General features: G+C 37.0%; 1 protein-coding gene across 1 annotated transcript in view; it reads right to left on the bottom strand.

Annotated features, from left to right (window-relative positions):
- PTPRQ (protein tyrosine phosphatase receptor type Q) overlaps positions 1–19,359 on the bottom strand; it is a 248,128-nt gene extending 228,769 nt beyond the window's left edge. Inside the window, exons 1-9 of the mRNA XM_036457041.2 lie at positions 19,312–19,359; positions 18,307–18,444; positions 17,726–17,861; positions 16,799–17,056; positions 15,152–15,366; positions 11,124–11,313; positions 10,720–11,022; positions 8,911–9,186; positions 5,654–5,923 (exon numbers count right to left, since the gene is read on the bottom strand). Coding sequence (XP_036312934.2) covers positions 5,654–5,923; positions 8,911–9,186; positions 10,720–11,022; positions 11,124–11,313; positions 15,152–15,366; positions 16,799–17,056; positions 17,726–17,861; positions 18,307–18,444; positions 19,312–19,359 — 1,834 coding nt within the window. The remainder of the gene's footprint in view (positions 1–5,653; positions 5,924–8,910; positions 9,187–10,719; positions 11,023–11,123; positions 11,314–15,151; positions 15,367–16,798; positions 17,057–17,725; positions 17,862–18,306; positions 18,445–19,311) is intronic.
- Between the last annotated feature and the right edge of the window lie 249 nt (positions 19,360–19,608).

Below are 19,608 nucleotides of genomic sequence, written 5' to 3'. Positions count from 1 at the left end.
TGAAATCAACTGCCTCTGCCTTTGAGTAGGGAGTGGAGCGGTGCTAACTTTCTTGAGGTCCGTATATCTGACATTCTTTCTGGCCATCTTGTCTAAGCTTGGCTTCCTGATCACCTTTATTCTCCCTCTCCCTCACCCAGTTCCTATCCTGTGTGTGTCAAGAGCTGAGCTGATGATGTGACCAAAAAGCTGTTGAGAGGAGAGGAAGAAATATCAACCGTAGCAGAGATAATTGGGGACGGCTTTCCAGAGTCAGTAAAGTGTTATCTGAGCCTAAAAGGATAATTCAAGTTTACCAGAAAGAGAGTGTGTGAGGGGGCAGACGCAGTAAGAAGGAAATTCCAGGCAGAGAGAATTCATGAGCCCAATGTGGAAACCCAAAAGGCATCATCATGTGCTAAGAGTGTCCAGTTCTTTCTGCTCTTGACCAGCAGAGCATCTTGGCAAGTTACTTAGTCCCTCTGTGGTTTGGTTTCCTCATCCCTAGCCTCTACTTTGCAGGGTCACTGAGATGATTAAATGAGAGGCTATATTTGTAGATAAAGTGCTTAGAGCTGGGCAGGCACACGCTTAGGCTGGTGAAAGCAAGCGGTGTGTGTAATAAGAGGGGACAAGGCATGGAAGGGCCCCTTCTGGGGCCGGACAGTCTGTGAGAGGCTTCACATACCAGGCCACAGATGTCAGACAGTATCCTGCAGGCACAGGGATTTGAGCAGACATTTCCTTTCATTTTTAGGAACACAGCTCTGGCACCTGCCTGGAAGAAATTTTACACTCTCCCTGACCTCTATTAAATAGCTTTATTTGACCTCAGCCTCCCACTGTGCTATTTAGAGCAGATTTGAAATTTCACACAAATTCTATTCACATTATTTTCCCTCAAGTCAATTTTAATCTCAATTCTATCTGTGGATTATTGGCATACCATCCGGTATATCCCTAGATTTGTCTTTTCCCCCAAGTAGATATCGTCTTCTAAAATACCTATTCTGCAGAAAGTCCTTTTTCCTTCACAGAATAATTAGATGGCCTTTTCAGTTCTACCGGTGACATATGGTTTCAGGCAATGGAACTTGTTCTTAGTCACTGTTAAATATTTGATAATGAGATTCTGCTACCTCGCATAGAACCTGAATTGTGTAAAAGGATTTAGGCACATACCTATAATTAGCATTCCAGAGCATTAAAAATCTGTGTAATATCCATCAATTTATTCAGCTGGAACATATAAATTTCTTGCCTCTTCTATTCTTGGGGTTATGAGAAAATATTCAATAAACTAAACATTTAAAAAAAATGTCCATATGGTATACTACTGGGTTTCAAGGCACTTTTATAGATATTTTCTCTTTTCCAGTTATATTATCATAACTTCTCTCTTTTCCTCCATAACTAATTTTTTTTTGATTTCCTCTTTAAATTCCTTCCAGTTCTCTTCAGTTACAAAGCTCCTACAGTAAATATGGCGGATGACATCCCACAAGTATCCAATCTATCCGAATCTGTGGTCAATGATCTGCTAAAGCTCCAATGTGCTTTGAGCAGGAATTAACGACCTGGGATTAGAAATGAGTGATCAGTGAGGTCGTGGAAACAATTAATTTCCATGTTCCTGGGTTCCAATGACATTTTCTAAGGAGAGAGGCGGCTTTAAATAGGCACAGTCTAGTTTAAGTTCTAAAGATATGTAGAGCCTGGCCAGTGTTGCTCAGTGGTTGATCATTGACCCAGGAACCAGGATTCCTGATCAGGGCATGTGCCCAAGTTATGGGGTCTACAGAAGGGAGCCAATCAGTGCTTCTCTCTCATCATTGATGTTGCTATTCCTGTCTCTCTCTCCCATCCTCTCACTGAAATCAATTTAAGAAAACATTTTAAACAAAAAATAAAATAAAATAAACGTATACAGAGTCAGTGACATTCCCTCCAGTGGAAAAATGTGAGATTTTCCATCAATTTCAGTTGCCCAGGGAAATGGAGCCAATGGCCTTATTGACTGACACACTAAACCTGAGGGCTCACCAAGGCTGGAAATGTGTAGAACAGGACAAAGTTCTTCCTTCCCTTCAAAATCCTATCCTGAACCTCTGCAAGCTCAAGCTGGATAAGATTTCACTTTAAAACATGAAAGGTATTGACATAACCTGGGGATTTGTGATGGGTCTCCATCACTTTTACTGTGACCTCTGTTCTTACCCATTTTACTTCAAAGGTTCTTTCAGAAAAAGGACTAGCACTGAAGGCTGGGTGAGGTTTTTTCAGTATGAGACTAAATAAACTAGGCCTAATTTAAAGGCTATTATTACAGACAAGATAGAATTAGGTCTTAGGGATACCCAACTATCTTAAAATGTATTTTCTATACCAAGAGGTAAAAAGAAAACACAAAGTATCTTATAGCTCTCATTGCCTCAAAAAAAACAAACAAAAAAACTGGGAATAGTTCATTTCTCCAACAAGGAGGGACTGCATGAAAAGCTAGAACAGCTTTTCTCCCTATCAAGGACGGCCACAGCTCCACGATGCCATACTCCACTCCTTCTGAAACATACAACCCACCACAACAATACTCTCACAGTGCTTGCTTCATATCTGAGCCCCTAGATTATACTAACTTCATAAATTAGATATGATTCTTATCTTTCTCATTTTACAGAGGAGGACATTGAGGATCAAAAAGTTTGAATTACTTCCCCAAGGGTGAAAATTGTACAATCCAGTTCCACGTCTGTGCTGGTAAGACTGTCTTTTCCCAAAGGGCACATTTATATTTCAAGGTGCATAATAATAAGTGGAAATCAAGCGTTGTTAGTTATTTTCAGAATAATGAGTATAGAGAGAGAAGGAGAGAATACTCCTCTATGATTGATTGCCTCAAAGTGTATAAAAGAGAGTAAAATAGGACATAGTAAATAATAGTTATCAACTAATATTGGTTGAATGAATGCATGGAAAGCGTTAATTCTACCTATGCCTATGCACCTTGAAATAGGTTAATTTTATTTTATCTTCTTGAAACAAGTACAAATGATGAACGATAAATAATCTGATGATTATGAAGCTTGAGAACTGAATAAATAGGCCAATAAGAATATAAGAAATAGAATGCTCAAAAGAACTAAAGATAATTCACCATAAGGAAAGAAACCAGGAGCACATAACAACTGTTTCCAAACAGTTGATGATCTTTCATGTGCATCTGGGAGTAGATTTGCTCTGTGATGCCCTGGAGAACAGATTTGACCCCACAAGTCAATTATAGTCATGGATTACAAAATGATCAGGCACTATACTGGGAATTGTGTATCGGGTTGGCAAGAAGATATCTGTCCTACCTTCAAACACCAACATTCTATTATTCTTCCTAAAATTTATAGATGTTAATCCATGTTTCAGCCTCCATGTCAGATAGCAGTTTTACAAATAATGCTCAAATTAAACAAAATCAGGAACTGTGCTTATGCCTAAAGCTACAAAGCTGAAAACTTTTCGAAATAGATAACTATCTAGAAAAGGTGGCAAAAATTTTATATTTTAGATGGAAGGTTGTTTAAAATATGCTAAGTTCCCTAGAATCAAAGAAGAATATGACTTTAGAGCTGGAAGCCAATTTTAAAATGCATTCAATGACCTAATTTTTTTTTAGAATGAAAACTTAGGCAGTGAGAAAACATGGAAACACTCTATCCTTATACGTCTAATAATGGTAGATCTAAGACTAGAGTTCATTTCCCATCTATGCATTTTGATTTTAATACTTCCATTCTGCCAATAAATCCTAGGCATGAAATAATTGTTTTTAATAATATCTCTTTCTTAGTATTAAAATCATAACTCTTCTATGATAATTAGGTTTCCTCAGAAATTTAAGGAAGAGCTATATATTCATATATGAGCTATATATGAATTTAGTTTTCATCTATGGAGGATAAATCAGAAAGGTTTGACATTGTTTGAGTGTAGACACTGCTGGTATATAATTTTTTGAGCCAATTCACTTTTCCACCATGCTGCCCTTACAGATAGCCAAAAGGCCTGTGAGGTCCCATAATCTTCCCTTCCTCAGAGTCACCACTATCCACCCAAATTACTCATGTCAAAACCCTAAGTTTCTCCCTTCCTTTATTTACCACAAGCACTCCAGCATCAACGCCTGAACCACCTACTTCCATAATATGAAATGTACCCATCCTTCCCCAACTTGTCCACAATAATCTTTTGTCTACACTCTACAACCTCTTACAGCTTCCTTACCCTTTTACATATCACTCTTTGCATACAGCCACAGGTAAATGTTTGTAACATAGGTCACACTGTCACTCTCCTGCATAAGTTCTCAGTGGCTTCCCATCATCACATCAGAAGTAACCTAAAAGCATATACTATGTGACCTGACCTCTGAATACCTCTCCAATGTGATTTCCCAACACCTTTCTCCCCATCCATTAGATACCACACCTTCTGGCCTTGCTGTTTTTATACCAAACTTCTTCCTGTTTTACATCCTTTGTGCTAACTGTGTGTACCTACAGTGCCCTTCCTCCATCTAATTCCACTCTGGCTCCTCCTTTACATATCCATTCCAATGTAACTCCTTCTATTACAGCCTGTTTACAATAGAACCCTCCATCCCTCTTCAATTACTCTCCATTACAACACTTTGCATTTTCCTCTCCCAATGTTTATCATAATATAGATATGTATAAATATTATTTCAATCATATATCTTCTTTTTAACTGTCTTTCCTTAATAAATTTTTCAATGATTACTAGTTGACTTAAGAAAGGACATAAAAATTATGGTTGGTTTGATCCTATATACTGTCAATATTTCCTTCCAGTGTGCTACTGTATACCTTTGTTGATAACAATTGTAAACACTTACATAGCTATGTGTCAGGCTCAGTATAAGCCCTTACATTTACTGTATCAGCTATTCTTAGGAAACCCCATTATTTTTTTCCTGTTTTATTATAGAAATTGAGGCATTTACAGGTTGAGTAAATGCCTCAATTTCTACACTTTCCCAAGGTTATTTAAAGAGTTGAACCTATATTCAAGCTTAGATAGTTTGGCATTAGGACCAGGTTCCTAATCATAAACAATTGTAAACAACGCCGCCTTATACAAGCAGGGAACATTGTCAGGATAAAGGGAATAAAAATTACTCTAGTTCCTGAGTCTACCATTAGACAAAGCACACTAACAATCTCCTTAAAACCTACTACCAGAGAGGTCTATAGGGAATAATTTATAGTACCCCAAGATCAGCAAATATCTGTTAAGGATATAATAATCAATATAATTTGATGAACAAGAATAGATCCAGAGACAAATGGAGGGGTGAAGGGAGGGTTAGAGAGCCACCAAAGGACATGTATGCATGCATATTAGCATAACCAATGGACATAGACACTGGGGCAGTGGGGGCTTGCCCAAGGTGGGAATAGCTGGGGGGTAGGGTGGAGAGAGGAAAGGAGACATATGTAAAACTTTAGACAATAAGCAACAATCAAGGCCTTCTTAGATCAGGCGTTGTGTGTATATAACAGGCTTTACTTTAAGTAAAGTAGCATACCCTAAATAAAACTACCTGACTCCATGTGCAATAAAAAAAAAAAAAGAAAATAAATGAAAAGTATTTGGTTCTCACTTAGAGTTTGTTGAATAGTTACCAGCTCACTCAAATTCCCTTTCATCACTGTTGCCATTCCAATGTCATAAGTCATTCCAGGGATTAAATTATCAATCTTGAATCTATTAGCATCCTTCACAAAAAGAGTCATAACTTCTTTTGTATCTGATATGGGTTTGATTTGAATGTAGAACTCATGGCCATCTTGTGGGGATTCCCACTGAAGAATTATACTGTCTTCTCCCACATCCTCGGGTTTAGCATAAACTTTCTGTGGTGGATTTATACCTTACAGAAACAGAGAAATAAATACACATAGTTTATTGTTAGCAGCACTCATTCTATTGAGCAAAAATATCTTAGTTCAATATTAATTAGTATTTAAAGTAATTTAAGCAAATCCATTGTCACCATTACCTTGAAAAATAACTCACTTTTGGAGAAAAAAAATGTATTTGTTATTACTATGTAAGATTTACTAATTATGATTAAGCTCAAACATTACACACTAAGGGAAAATAGACAGTATTCTACAATTTTTTTCAGATTTTTTTAAGTTTTATTGAAATTATTCAGTCTTTTATCAAATACACATAGGCACCTACTATGTACCAGGCATTCTCTTAGCATGTAGAGCACATCAATAAAAATAATCACAATCACTACCTTATAGAGTTCATATTCTAATGGGTGAAAATGGTCAATAACTATCCTATCTAACAAAGAGGGAATATGCTAATTGACCCTCATGCCATCGCAAAGATGGTGGCGCCTACAGCCAATAAGGAGAGAATATGCTATTTGACTTCCCTGCCCTCAAAGATGGCGGCATCCACAGCCAATAAAGAGGGAATATGCTAATTGACTGCCCTGCCCTCAAAGATGTCAGCACCCACAGCCACAAGATGGTGGTGCCAGGTCCCCTCAGCCTTAGGTGGGTCCAGCTACTCCACGGGGCATATCTCTGGAGTCCCCCAGTCCCTTCAGCCCCCCAATGGCCCAGGGCTGGCCTGAGGCAAAGGAAAGCCTTGGATGGCAGCTACCCAGCTGCCCAGGGCCACCAAGGCTCAGGTAAGCAGGGCCGGCTAAGGCTTGTGCTGCCTACAGTGGCAGCAGCAGAGGTGTAATGGGTGTTGCCTTCCCCTGAATGCTGGGTTGCCTCCTGCTCCTGAAGGCTCCTGTACTATGAGAGGGGGCAGGCCAGGCGAACGGACCCCCGCTCCAGTGCATGAATTTTCATGCACTGGGCCTCTATTAAATATAAACTAGAGGCCTGGTGCACAAAATTCTTGCACAGGATGGGAGGATGTCCCTCAGCCTGGTCTGTGAACTCTTGCAATCCAGGACCCCTTGGGCGAAGTCCAACTGCCAGGGATCGAGCCTAAACCACTAGTTGGACATCCTTCTTACAATGCAGGACCACTGGTTCCTAAACGCTCTCCTGCCTGCTTGCCTCTGTGTATGTACATCTATTTGGTCTACTTGCAACATTCTTCTGCCTCCTCACCCCACCTGGTGCACTCCTTCTGCTCTTTTATGACTCAGAGTACCACTCCTCCACAGGGAGACTTCTGTAACCATCCCTGCTCTCCAAGTCTGGGCTAACTGGTCCCACTCTGTGCTTCCACAGTATCCAGAGCATTCCGCTATAAGAGCAATTAGAACTCAGCATTTCACTTTTTAAAAATTTATTAGTCTTGCTCCATTAGTGGAAGGCAGAGACCAGGTCTAATTCATGTTTGCATCTCTAGTCTCTATTGCAGTTCCAGATACTAAAAAATAATTTGTTGAGTAAATAATAAATGAAAATAAAAGAATATGGCCTTTAACATCAGGGGAGTTAAAAAGCACTGGACATGTGCTGCTGTGTCAGCTTTCAGTTAATATATATAGCAAATGACCCAAAATTAAACATGCAGGCCCAGCCAGTGTGGCTCAGTGGTTGAGCATTGACCTACGGACCAAAAGGTCATGGATTCCTGGTCAGGCACATGCTCGGGTAGCAGTTTCAGTTCCCAGTGTGGAGCATTCAGAAGGCAGATGATCAATGATTCTCTCTCATTATTATTAATGTTTCTATCTCTCTTTCCCCCTCAGAAATCAATTAAATACACACACACACACACACACACACACACATACACACACATATATATACACATATATATGTATATTTAAAAACAAATAAACATGCAGATTCACATGCACCTTTCTCCCCTCTCTTTATGAAATAAATAGGTACATGCCACAGGAAATTTTAATATGACTCCAGAATTAATGTATCTGTGAGAAATCCTCCAAGTCTGCCTGTCAGTTAAAAATGAAACTATCTTCTTAAAGTGTAAGGAACTCAGCTAAGCATTTATCAAATGAAGGATGCTTTGTCTAAGCGCAGAGAAGAAAAACATCCATTGGAAAAATTCTCTTGGTTAGGATTTCCAACACTGAATACATGTATGTTAAGCATTTGCAATTTCATAAACCTTAAATAATATATTTTATTATTATTATTATTTTCAAAGACTACCAAGGATTTCCACAAGTCTGAGAAGGCTAATTCATCTATGGCTGTGAACATGTAGGTTTTCCACCTCCACTCAAATAATTAAAATTTTAACTGGTGAAATTTCAAGGTACTTTGCATGAAGGCATGTTAAATACACACACACGAACAATACATATATTACACACAAAGGATAGGTGTTTAGCTATGCAGTTTCATACAATAGTGTTTTATCTTTTAAAAAAAGGAGTGACTTACATTTAACAAGGTCAATAGAATGCTTAAACAAGATAAATTTTTATGTTCTAGACAAGGATTCAAAAAACTGTCAGATGGAGGTGAGTAGAGATTGGAAATGCATTGGCCAAAAGTCCTGGGATGAAACTGCCCCCTAGCGGTGAAGTAATCACACTAAGAAAATGAATGAAGTAAAACTGATTAAATGTGTAGACCTTCATATTTGTTGGATCTAGTATTATTAAAGAGAACTGGGTGAACTATATTTTATGATCATTTATTTTTCTGGCCACAGCTGTGATAAGGAAGATGTCTTCTAGGAATTCTGGTTGAAACAAAGCTGATGTTTAAATCTAAATTAATGTAATTATTTGGATTCCATGCTTAAAATTGTGATAGAACAGTCAAACGAATATTCAACTGTAAGTATTTCTACCTATAAAGGATCAACACAATCAAATTTCATCCAAAATTATATTCCAATATATTCAGTTTATGTATGTTTTATTAAAAGGCAAAACATGCCCACACTTACCTGTAATGGCAGAAATAGGTTGCTCAAAGCAGCTTATAGTTCCTCGTTCTGCTACACTGAATAGATATATCAGATAATGGTGGAAAGATTTCAGACCTCTAATTGCTGTTGATATGTTGAGTTTTTCAACAAACACCTCTTCTGATTTATTATTTTGAACATCCAAAGTAGTTAGAAGGTAATGGTGAAAAGACTCAGGGTCTGGAGGATCCCAATGTAAAAATATTTCTGTGGGGGTCACATGAGTAACTGTGACATTTTGGACTGATAATGGGCCTAGGAGATAAAAATACATGCTATTAGTTATTTGGGTTGCCAGAATAACCTCTCACTTCTCAATACTTCTATGATACTTCAGTTTAAAGAGAAAGGAAAACTAGGTTTGAGTTCTGGTTCTTAGACTTTCTGGCTCCACTCCCTCAGTAACTTGCCAACTTTGAACCTCACTTCTCTTGACTATAAAATGGGAATTATAGTAGTAGCTGCCTCATAAAATTATTGTGAAGATAAATGATATAAGGTATGGAAAGCATTTGGCACAGTGTTGGACACACATTATTGTTCAGTCAGTATTTTTAATGCAAGCACCACTGAAAGGACACTACGGCAGCATTCAGTGACCTCATTTTATATGTCTTTTCCCTCTTCTGTCTTGTCAAACTAGAGGGCAGGGACTTCACATTATTCCCTGTTGAGTCCCATCATCACCGGAACTCAGGCCCTCATCCTCTTACAGAAATATTTCCCCATCACAAACCACTTCATCCAGTGCCAATGATTTTCCTAGTTAATCCCTACTGATTAATGTTCTTAAAACAGCACCTTACATGTATCAGTCATAAACCCATATCCGTTCTCTGCCCTCCCCACATACATTCTTCTTGATTCTTTCTTTAGAAGCAATATCTCAAGAGTTAAAATTAAACCATCTGGTTTCCTGTTTGGATCTACTAAGCAAGTTATGTTACTCTAGGCAATTTACTTAACCTTTCAGAAGCTCAGTTTTCTAATTTCTACATAGATACTCCCTGAATTGAGGTAAGGACTGATAAAATAATGCATTAAGAGTGCTTTGTGGGAGGTAAAGTGAATCTTAAAATACTATAGACTTATCTGATAACCATAGCTTCTAAGGTCAAGTCTAACCATCTGAGACAGAGACCTCTCTAGCACTCCCAAGTCTTTGACCACCTACCTCTCAAACTGATTTGACCCTCATGCTCAAGGAAATCTTCTCCAGTCTACGTTACTCTTCTCTTACAAACTCTTACTTCCATAAATTTGCTCATATGTTTTTGCTTTTCCTCCCCTCAAGTTTGAGCCCAAGCCTCTCCTTTCCACAAGTCTGCCACTATCAACCACCCTCTGAATTCTAAAAAGCATTTGTTAAATATGCACCACTGAGTGGGAATTTAAGTTAGGTTTTGCTATATAGTTTTGCTATATAGCATTTCCTTTTATTTCTCACTAATTCTCTCCATTGTAAACCTCTCACAGTCCAGATACACATCTGTTTATTTTTTTTTCTATTAGCACATATCAAAAATCCATTTCCACAGAAATTTGCTGAGTATCTACAATACTATGGACTGGATTCCAGTCTAGCTGGTGCCAGAAGATATAGTTCCTTATAGGTTAATAGTTTAACAGGAAAGCCAAACATATAAAAATATTAATTACAATTTAAAATTGGTAAAGTTGCAGGTGTACCTAAAGTGTTAAGAGAAGATACCAGATCTTCAGGAAATATTTACAAATGATGACATTAAAAACTTGAAGAATTATAACTTCAGATGTCTTGTAACTTACGTGTTTCAACAATGAATACTGGACTTAGCGTAGTTTTTGCCTCCCATTCATTTATTGCAAAGAGTAAAAATCTGTACACATGGCCAGGAGACAGATGGGTAATTGCTTTTTCTGTAGTATTTGGGGGTATGCTCTCAAAATATTGTTCTGCATAATCTAAATAATATTTTATAATAATTTTATATCCTAATTTTAGCCATGTATTCAAATTATTCCAACCATTCAAATTATCCCAAGTAAATACAACTTCAGTTGTTCCAACATCCTTTGTATAGATCAAAAGATTTTCCTGCAGATAAGGTGCTGAAAGAAATGTAAAAAAGAATCATTTTAATTACAAATTATAATTCTATTTTAAAAATTAATAAAATGGTGAGATGCATAAATATAATACTAATAATTACACTCATATTTGCAAATAAATGGCAATGGAACATAACAGAAAAATCTTGCAAAAAAATAGTTTGATCCAGTTGCATTTTGTTGTAAAATGTAGCAATCTGTCTCATTCTTGGGTAGCAGTGGGAAAGAAAAGATTTCATTTTTCTTAAGGCCAAAAGGTGATCCATCTGTCCATGTGAGATGACCTTCTTTCTGGAATAAGATATACAAATTAAGCCAATTTTAAGAAGTGTCATATATTTAAATAAATATACTTGAAGATATTTATTAGTTACACCTGTAATATAAAATGTTTTAAGATTATTAAAGCATAAACCAGTTTAATATATATTTATGCAGATTTCCTTTATTATGAAGATTCTGAGCTGGGGACAGAGTTCACTTTCATTCACTCCTTAGCCATACATATTCAGACAAATTGCTGAATCTCATAGTAACCCTCTATTTTCTCATCTGTAAAATGGGTATAATAGAATCTACACATTAAGTTGTTGTGAGGATTAAAGAGGCAGTGCATGCGAAGGGCTCAACACAATGCCAGGCAGGGACCCATTATTCATTAGTTGTTAGTTATTTTATTTAAAGTCATAAAATAAATCATATGCATCAGGAGTGGTTTTTGATACCTTTCTGCTAAGGGATATCATCCACCTCAGTTTTCACAGGCAATGAATGTATCTCTAGACCAGGCATCCTCAAACTTTTTAAAGTGGGGGCCAGATCACGGTCCCTCAGAGAGCTGGAGGGCCGGACTATATGAACTACTAATTCCTACTGTAACACCTCGGCTGCGCTCACTGCCCAAAAAACCTGGCGGGCCGGATCAGACTCCTCTGCGGGCCGCATGTGGCCCGCGGGCCGTAGTTTGAAGACCCCTGCTAGACAGTCCTGTGGCAACCCTCCTTGAAAGGGATAGTAGGAAAAGTACAAGTTTTGACAGATGCACCTGTATTCTAACCAAAATTTCTGTCACTATCTATTCTTGGACAACTGCCAACCTCTTAGAAACTACACTTTTCCACCTGTACAATGGAGATAGTCATAACTTCTTTGCATGGATGTCAACATGTTTAGAGACTGTGTATACAAAACACCAGGCACAAAGTAGGTAATCATAAAATAAGCATACTTCTTAGAGATAATGAACTCTGTGGAACAGAGACTATGTCTATATTGTGATTATGATGGCATCCCAGCATCAAGTACAGCTCCAAGCTAGTTGCCCAGATAGGATTAAACAGAACTACTCCCCCCAGACATTCTGAAGACTTATTTTTTTAAGTACGTTCCAATTTCACCAACACAATGGAGGAATATTGTTTCCTCATGGAGTCTGCTTTATTGCATACATGGTGCTGCAGTTTCGGAAACTTTACAGAGCCTTGAGGGGAATATGTTCCAGTAGTGAAGGCATGAGTATTGGTCAGACAGACACAGGCTGAAGCCTGGCATGGCCATTTATTACCTATGTGACGCAGAAGCTTTCTGAGCTCCACTTTCCTCATCTATACAGTGAGAACAATGCTAGTGCCTACCTCATAAGGATGTTGTGAGAACTGAATGAGGGTTACCTATCTAACCCTCACAAGTAGATGAGAGAGACTAGTATCCTGCCATTCCCCAAATTCCTTATAAGTATCAGACCCCAGTGAAGCTAGGAATTGCAATGATGGATAAGACGTCATTACTTGAAGCTCAGTAGCAAACTCACTCTTATTCAGCATTGGGTGAAAGAGATGATTAGTTTCTCATACTTTTAGGGGCTATAGTCCAGTGAGTGGCTTTGATGTCAACCTCAAGAGGCCAGCTTACTGGAGAGGTCATAGAGGACAGTTGTTAAGAGCAAACTCTGATGAGTATCCATGTGGACAAGTTAATCTATCTGTTCCCCAATTTCCTTACATGTCACATACATCGAATGGTGCCTAGCAATACAGATTAGGATATCTCATGGAGAACAGATTTATGTTTGAGTAACAAGATATAAAATTAAATAAATCATCAGGGGGGGAAAAAAAACACACACAAACTAGACAGAAATGATTGTTTTAGGTCTTGGTTTTTCCTACAAAATGCTGACCAAAATGAAATTTCACGAGATGTCCCATTGTGTTAAGAATGTTGGAGAAAAGCCCTGGCCGGTTTGGCTCAGTGGACAGAGAGTCAGCCTGCAGACTAAAGAGTTCCAGGTTTGATTCGAGGCAAGGGTACAGGCCTAGGTTGTGGGCTCGATCCCCAGTGGGGGGCATGCAGGAGGCAACTGATCAATGATTCATCACTGATGTTTCTATCTCTCTCTCCTTTTCCATTCTGCTCAGAAATCAACAAAAAGACATTTAAAAAAAACACACGAATATTCTACTCCTAAGTAAAAAACAAAACAATAAAAAAAGGATGTTGGAGAAAAATGTCCCACAATCTTTTTCACCAATATTTAAAAAAATCTTCAGATATTTCTGTATCTTTTTTAGTAAAATTAAACCTCATAAGCCAGAATATATGGAGTGAAATAAATAAAGTGGGAAAAACTTTCAATGGTTTTTTAATTCATATTACTGTATTGCTCACCGAGGTGAGAAATAGAAGATTGTGGGTGGAAGTGAAAGAGATTATGGAAAAATAAATTTTAATTTAATTTAATAACAAAAAAGGGAAGTAAAAGAAGTGAAGCAGGTTTGGTGGGAAGGAGATGACAAGTCAGTCTGGGCAATGTTGATGTGTCTGTAGAGAATTTCAAAAGGCATAATCAGAAGAAAATTCAATGTCTGGAGCTCATAAGAAAAAGGCAGACTAGATAAATGTTTGAGAATCATTGGTTTAGGTATAAATTAGGTAAAAAAAAAATGGATGAGGTCATTCATATAAATTTAAAGGGTTCTGGGAAAGACCAAAATTAAAGCAAAATTGGGTAAAGAATAGATGCCTACAAAAGAGACTGAAGGAGGTGGGGGAGGGATGAATATGCAGAGTACAGAGGATCTTGAAAATACTTTGCTTGACACCAAAATGATGGATACATGTCATTACTTATTTGTCCAAATCTATAGAAAGTACAACACCAAGAATAAACCATATGTAAACTATAATAACTGTCCAATTATGAACTTTGTGTGATAATTATGGGTCCATGTAGGTGATTCAGTTGTAACAAATGTACCACTCTGGAGTTGATAATGGTGAGGCTATGCATATGTGGAGACAGTGGGGAGCATGGGTAATCTCTATACCGTCCCCTCAATTTTGCTATGAAATTGTAACTGCTCTAAAACAGAGAAACAGAGACAGAGATATTGAAGAAGAGAGAGAGAGAGAGAGAGAGAGAGAAAGAGAAACATTGTCTAACTTATAATAAATACTCAATAAATATTTATTGAATAAAAGAATCCGATCTGATAAAATAGTAATATGCAAATTGACCATCACTCCAACATACAAGATGGCTACTCCCATGTGGTCAAAGATGGCTGCCGCCATGTGGACACAAGATGGCCACCACAAGATGGCCAGCAGGGGAGGGCAGTTGCTATCAATCAGGCCAGCAGGGGAGGGCAGTTAGGGGGGTGACCAGACCGGCAGAGGAGGGCAGTTGGGAGAGATCAGGCCAGCAAGGGAGGACAGTTGGGTGGGAACATGCCTACAGGGAAAGGCAGTTAGGGGCGACCAGGCTGGAAGGAGAGGGCAGTTAGGGGTGACCAGACAGACCTGCAGGGAAGGGCAGTAGGGGCAATCAGACCAGCAGGGGAGCAGTTAGGTGTCGATCACGCTGGCAGGAAAGTGGTTAGAGGGTGATCAGGCTGGCAGGCAGAAGCAGTTAGGGGCAATCAGGAAGGCAGGCAGGCGAGCATTTGGGAACCAGTAGTCCTGGATTGTGAGAGATGTCCCACATTGGAGAGGGTGCAGGCTGGTGTGAGGGACATACCCCCCCCCCTTGCACAAATTTCGTGCACCATACCTCTAGTAAATGAATAAAAGTACATGGGGCAAACAGTTCTGTTCATCATGGTATTTGCACATTTTTATATTTACTGACCTTCAAACTATTAAGACCAGTCCATAATATTATTTGGTTCTTTGACCTGAGATGTGAAAATATAAACTTTTTTTCCTCTTCATTTTTTATATCCAGAAGGTGTGCAGAATTTAAGGATAACTTACAATGTTGCTGGGCTATAGTCCATGGTTTACTTTCTTTGCTAATTCTGTAACAGCTATTTTTTAATGCTACCCATCCTTGTGAACATGAACCTACCAAAAGAAAAATGCTTTATTAAAGATGAATTTAGTAATATAACATTTCAAACCTATATTTTAAAATATGAAGAAATGAACTGTGAAAGCTTCACAGTATTCATAGTGCACTTGCCCTATATTCCTCCCAAACCAATAAAAGTGCTAAAGCTGTTATTCAAGTAGAAAATGAATCACTACCAGTTAAAATAGTTTTTCAGTAGCTGTAAAAGTTAATTTTGCATAATTACTGTCCAATTATAACTTAATTAAAACAAACCACAGTGTTTTCCTACCCCTTACTCTGAACACTGTTAAAAATAAATAAATAAATAAATAAATAAATAAATAAGGATATTTCATGTTCCTTTTTATTTATGAGAACCAGGCATAAGGCTTGCTAAGAATTCTGTTCTCTGCCACTTCAAATGGGTTCACCTTCCAGAAAAAAATGAAATAGCTGCTTAGCATTTTTCTCCAAGAGTGCATGCCATAGAAGATTGAGGAAATGTCGGCCTGCTCAGAGTACATATTGTACTTTGATAATTGTTGATGCTTTATTAGTGTCTCAACCCATGATATTAGGAAGATGTGAGAAGCATCCATTTAAAGAAACTGCAGTCTTCATTTTTCAGAGGGCAAATAGGATGGGGAGAGGGGATGCTTTAGTTACCTTACTGTCTTTTTCTTACTATTCAAGTGTTCTTCCTCCTAACTTGTAAATATGCATGGTGGTTTATGTGCACGTTTAATAGAGAGAGTATTAAAACGGGGCTCTCAGTCCATCACAGTGAGGGTATTGCTCGCATTAGCTATTCACGACTTGTCTTCTTCTCTATGTCATTTCCCACCATGTGGGGGAAGGAAGTGGAACCAGGAAGGCACACAAAAAAATTGAACACATTCCCTTTTCCCTATCAATATGCTCAATGGTGACTGCATTCTATCAGAGATGAGTAATAGGAAAGTTAAAGTCAGACTGTAATGAACCTTTAAAGACCTGAAAATGTGACTGCTCACTGATATTGTAAAGTCATCTGAAAAAAAACACACAAATTATGGAATTTGTATGAACCATTACTAAGGTGAGACAGAGGGGGGGGGGAGAGAGAGAGAGAGAGAGAGAGAGAGAGAGAGAGAGAGAGAGAGAGAGAGAGAGAGAGAGAGAGAGAAGAGAGAGACACACCACTTGATTTAGTTTAAAAGAAGTGTAGCAGGAAAATAAAGCTGGTTCTTACCTTTACACTTCTAAATCCAGATTGTTCACTATATCAGTTAAATACTGAATGATATAATTAGGAAAGGGGGACTATGCTAATTCACTTACAAGTTAGTTCATAGTGGTTAATACTAGCCTGGATCACTTTTTTAAAGAACAATATAACTGCCAAGTTATCTACAAAAAATATATTAAGTATATTGTTTAACAATGAACCAAATATTTATACACCTGTTTCAACTTGAACATCCAGTTTCTGAAGTATATGTACAAAATCCAAATGCAACTGTTTAAATTCAAAAGCAAAAGCATATAAGGTGGAAGGTTTCAAATGATCCCACTCATAAGCTATGACATTATTTTGCATAATTTGTGAGGAATTATTAAGAGATATTGACACTGAAATGTCCTTGGAAGATATCATACTCCAGTTAAAAGAAACACTCGTACTTGTTGCTATTATTTTAATATTTTTAGTTGAGATTCCACCTAAAAAATTAGAAAGGATAATTAGTATGCTTTCAAATAAAACTGAATGAAACATAAAGATTATTGAATTACAAAAGATCAGCCATGGTGGAAAATATCTAACTATAAAATATTTTCTAGGTTATATGGGAGTTCCTTGTACCCTCCTTAGAATGAATGAATTAGGTTACAAACCTACATTATTTTTTTAGAATAATCTGCATCACGTGTAACATTTCCATAATGCTTACCTATATAATATCACACATTAAATATCAAAATGGGAAATTTTATTCTTACCTTAGTTTATTATTTAAATATTGAAATGTATATTATATTTAAAGAACAGAATATTACTCTCATGTGATTTTCAACTGCCATCACATACCTGTTTTTTTATTTATTTTTAATTTATTGATTATGGCATCACATAATTGTCCTCATCTCCCCATTCCCATCCCAAACATCTCCCCATGTATGCCCACCTCCTGTTGTCCATGACCACTGGTTAGGCTCATATGCATGCAAACAAGTCCTTTGGTTGCTCTCTCCCCTTTGCCCACCCCCTCTACCTTCCCTATGAGATTTGACAGTCTCATACCTGTTAATCAGCGTAAAACTCAAATTATCTGGTATTTTCTCTTTTATAATTATGTAATAAAGCTGAACAACATATACATATTTACTTACGCATTTGAAATGACTTTTCACTTAAAATTTGTCCATGTTTTATGGACTGTATAATGATGTGGTAGTCTTCATTTTCTTCTAGTGTTATAATTGATTTTGGAGGTTTTTGTGGATCTGCAGGAATGCTTTTGACATTCTGTAAATAATGAGATACATCTGCTTATGAAATATTTTCTATGTCAAATACATTAAAAGTTTTCAGGAAAAGGAGACATATGTAAAACTTTAGACCATAAAAATAATTTAAAAAGTTTGACTCTTATATCTCCTTCATAAAAAAACAGTTTTTCCAATATGGAATATTTATTTTTACATGTTACTTTCTAAATAACTACTCTGTGTATAAAATTCAAATTCTGAAAAGGAAAATACATAATCATTTTAATGTAAAAGTTAGATATTATTTTGACTACTTATTGAAGATACTTCATAAAATGCTAACATTTAATGTATCAATATTAATAAAATAAAATTAGAAATCAAAATAATTATTCAGCTCCTACTTCTGATGAGGTTTTTAGTTACAACACCTCTACATTATGCTTGCTTTTCATCAGAACCAAAAAAAAATGATTCCTTACTTTTTGAGCCAAATTATTAGTAAGCTGGTATTTTAAAAAATAAAACTCAGGATTTCCTCCCTCAGGAAATTCTTCCCAATCAACAAAAATTGTTGTTGTTTGTTTACTTATTGGTATAAAATGAAAACTTTTTGAGATCTGAAATAGGAAAGGAAAGTAATGGTGAAAAATAATAAAAATGCATTCTTGGTTAATATTTTATAAGCAATTTTAGTAAAATGAAACCTAAAATATGCCAAATTATAATTGAAAACTATTTTAGCAATATTTATTTCTACACACAAGTTAAATAATGTCCAATGGATACTCTATTTGTAAACATATTTTTGAGAACAACTTAAGAAAGGCAAGTAAAATGTGATCAAGGAAATACCATCTTCCCAGGCTCAAGAGTATTGGGAGAAACTCAGTCACAGGAAAAACACAGTACAATCCCTGGCATGTCAACTGTGTACCTTGATGGCAATGGCTACAAAAATTAAATACTTCACAGGCATTCTTGATAATACATTCACAATGAAAATAAGTTTGAGTACAAAACATCTGACTCTGAGTCATTTTAGAGCCTTGGTTCATTTAGAGGTAAAGAAAATGTCACTAATTGAGAGAAAAATGTTAGACCACGTGACGAGAGACCTTTTATGTTCCCTAGATCACAAAAATAAATAAATAGTCCATTTCTCAGGAGAACGATATATTTTATATTTATCAAAAATCCAACCAAAAACAACCTTAAGATGAATCACCATTCCTTGTCTTGTGTTCTTATCTTTCTCCCCACTGATAATTACCAATACAATTTGTAAGCAGTGAAGACAGATGCCATCCATATGCACAAATCTGTGCGGCACCTAACAAAGACACTTTCCTTATGTTATAAACCTAACATTTGATGTTATTTCTCTTCAGCATGCCCCTTATGTTCCAAAGTGAATAGACTCAATGCAATAGCATCCTACCAATTAACTACTTTTTCTGAAAAGGGAACATTCATAAATTACTTACCTTAACAGTAGATTGTATCCAGAACAGTAAAATGATTGATTTCTCCATCTGGAAAATAAAGCATATTTAGTTCAATTAAAGCATGTACATATTTAGATTCAATACTAAACTATTAGACATTCTTTTCTTTACATATATTTTACCGATTTTTTACAGGGAGGAAGAGAGAGGGATAGAGAGTTAGAAACATCAGTAAGAGAGAAACAGATCAGCTGCCTCTTGCACACTCTCCACTGGGGATGTGCCCGCAACCAAGGTACATGCCCTTGACCTGAATCGAACCTGGGACCCTTCAAT

Source organism: Pipistrellus kuhlii, unplaced genomic scaffold, assembly GCF_014108245.1.
Source record: "Pipistrellus kuhlii isolate mPipKuh1 unplaced genomic scaffold, mPipKuh1.p scaffold_m20_p_3, whole genome shotgun sequence".
NCBI classification, from domain to species: domain Eukaryota; kingdom Metazoa; phylum Chordata; class Mammalia; order Chiroptera; family Vespertilionidae; genus Pipistrellus; species Pipistrellus kuhlii.
The sequence above is the reverse complement of the archived record's forward strand: the minus strand, read 5'-3'. Positions and strand labels throughout refer to the sequence as shown.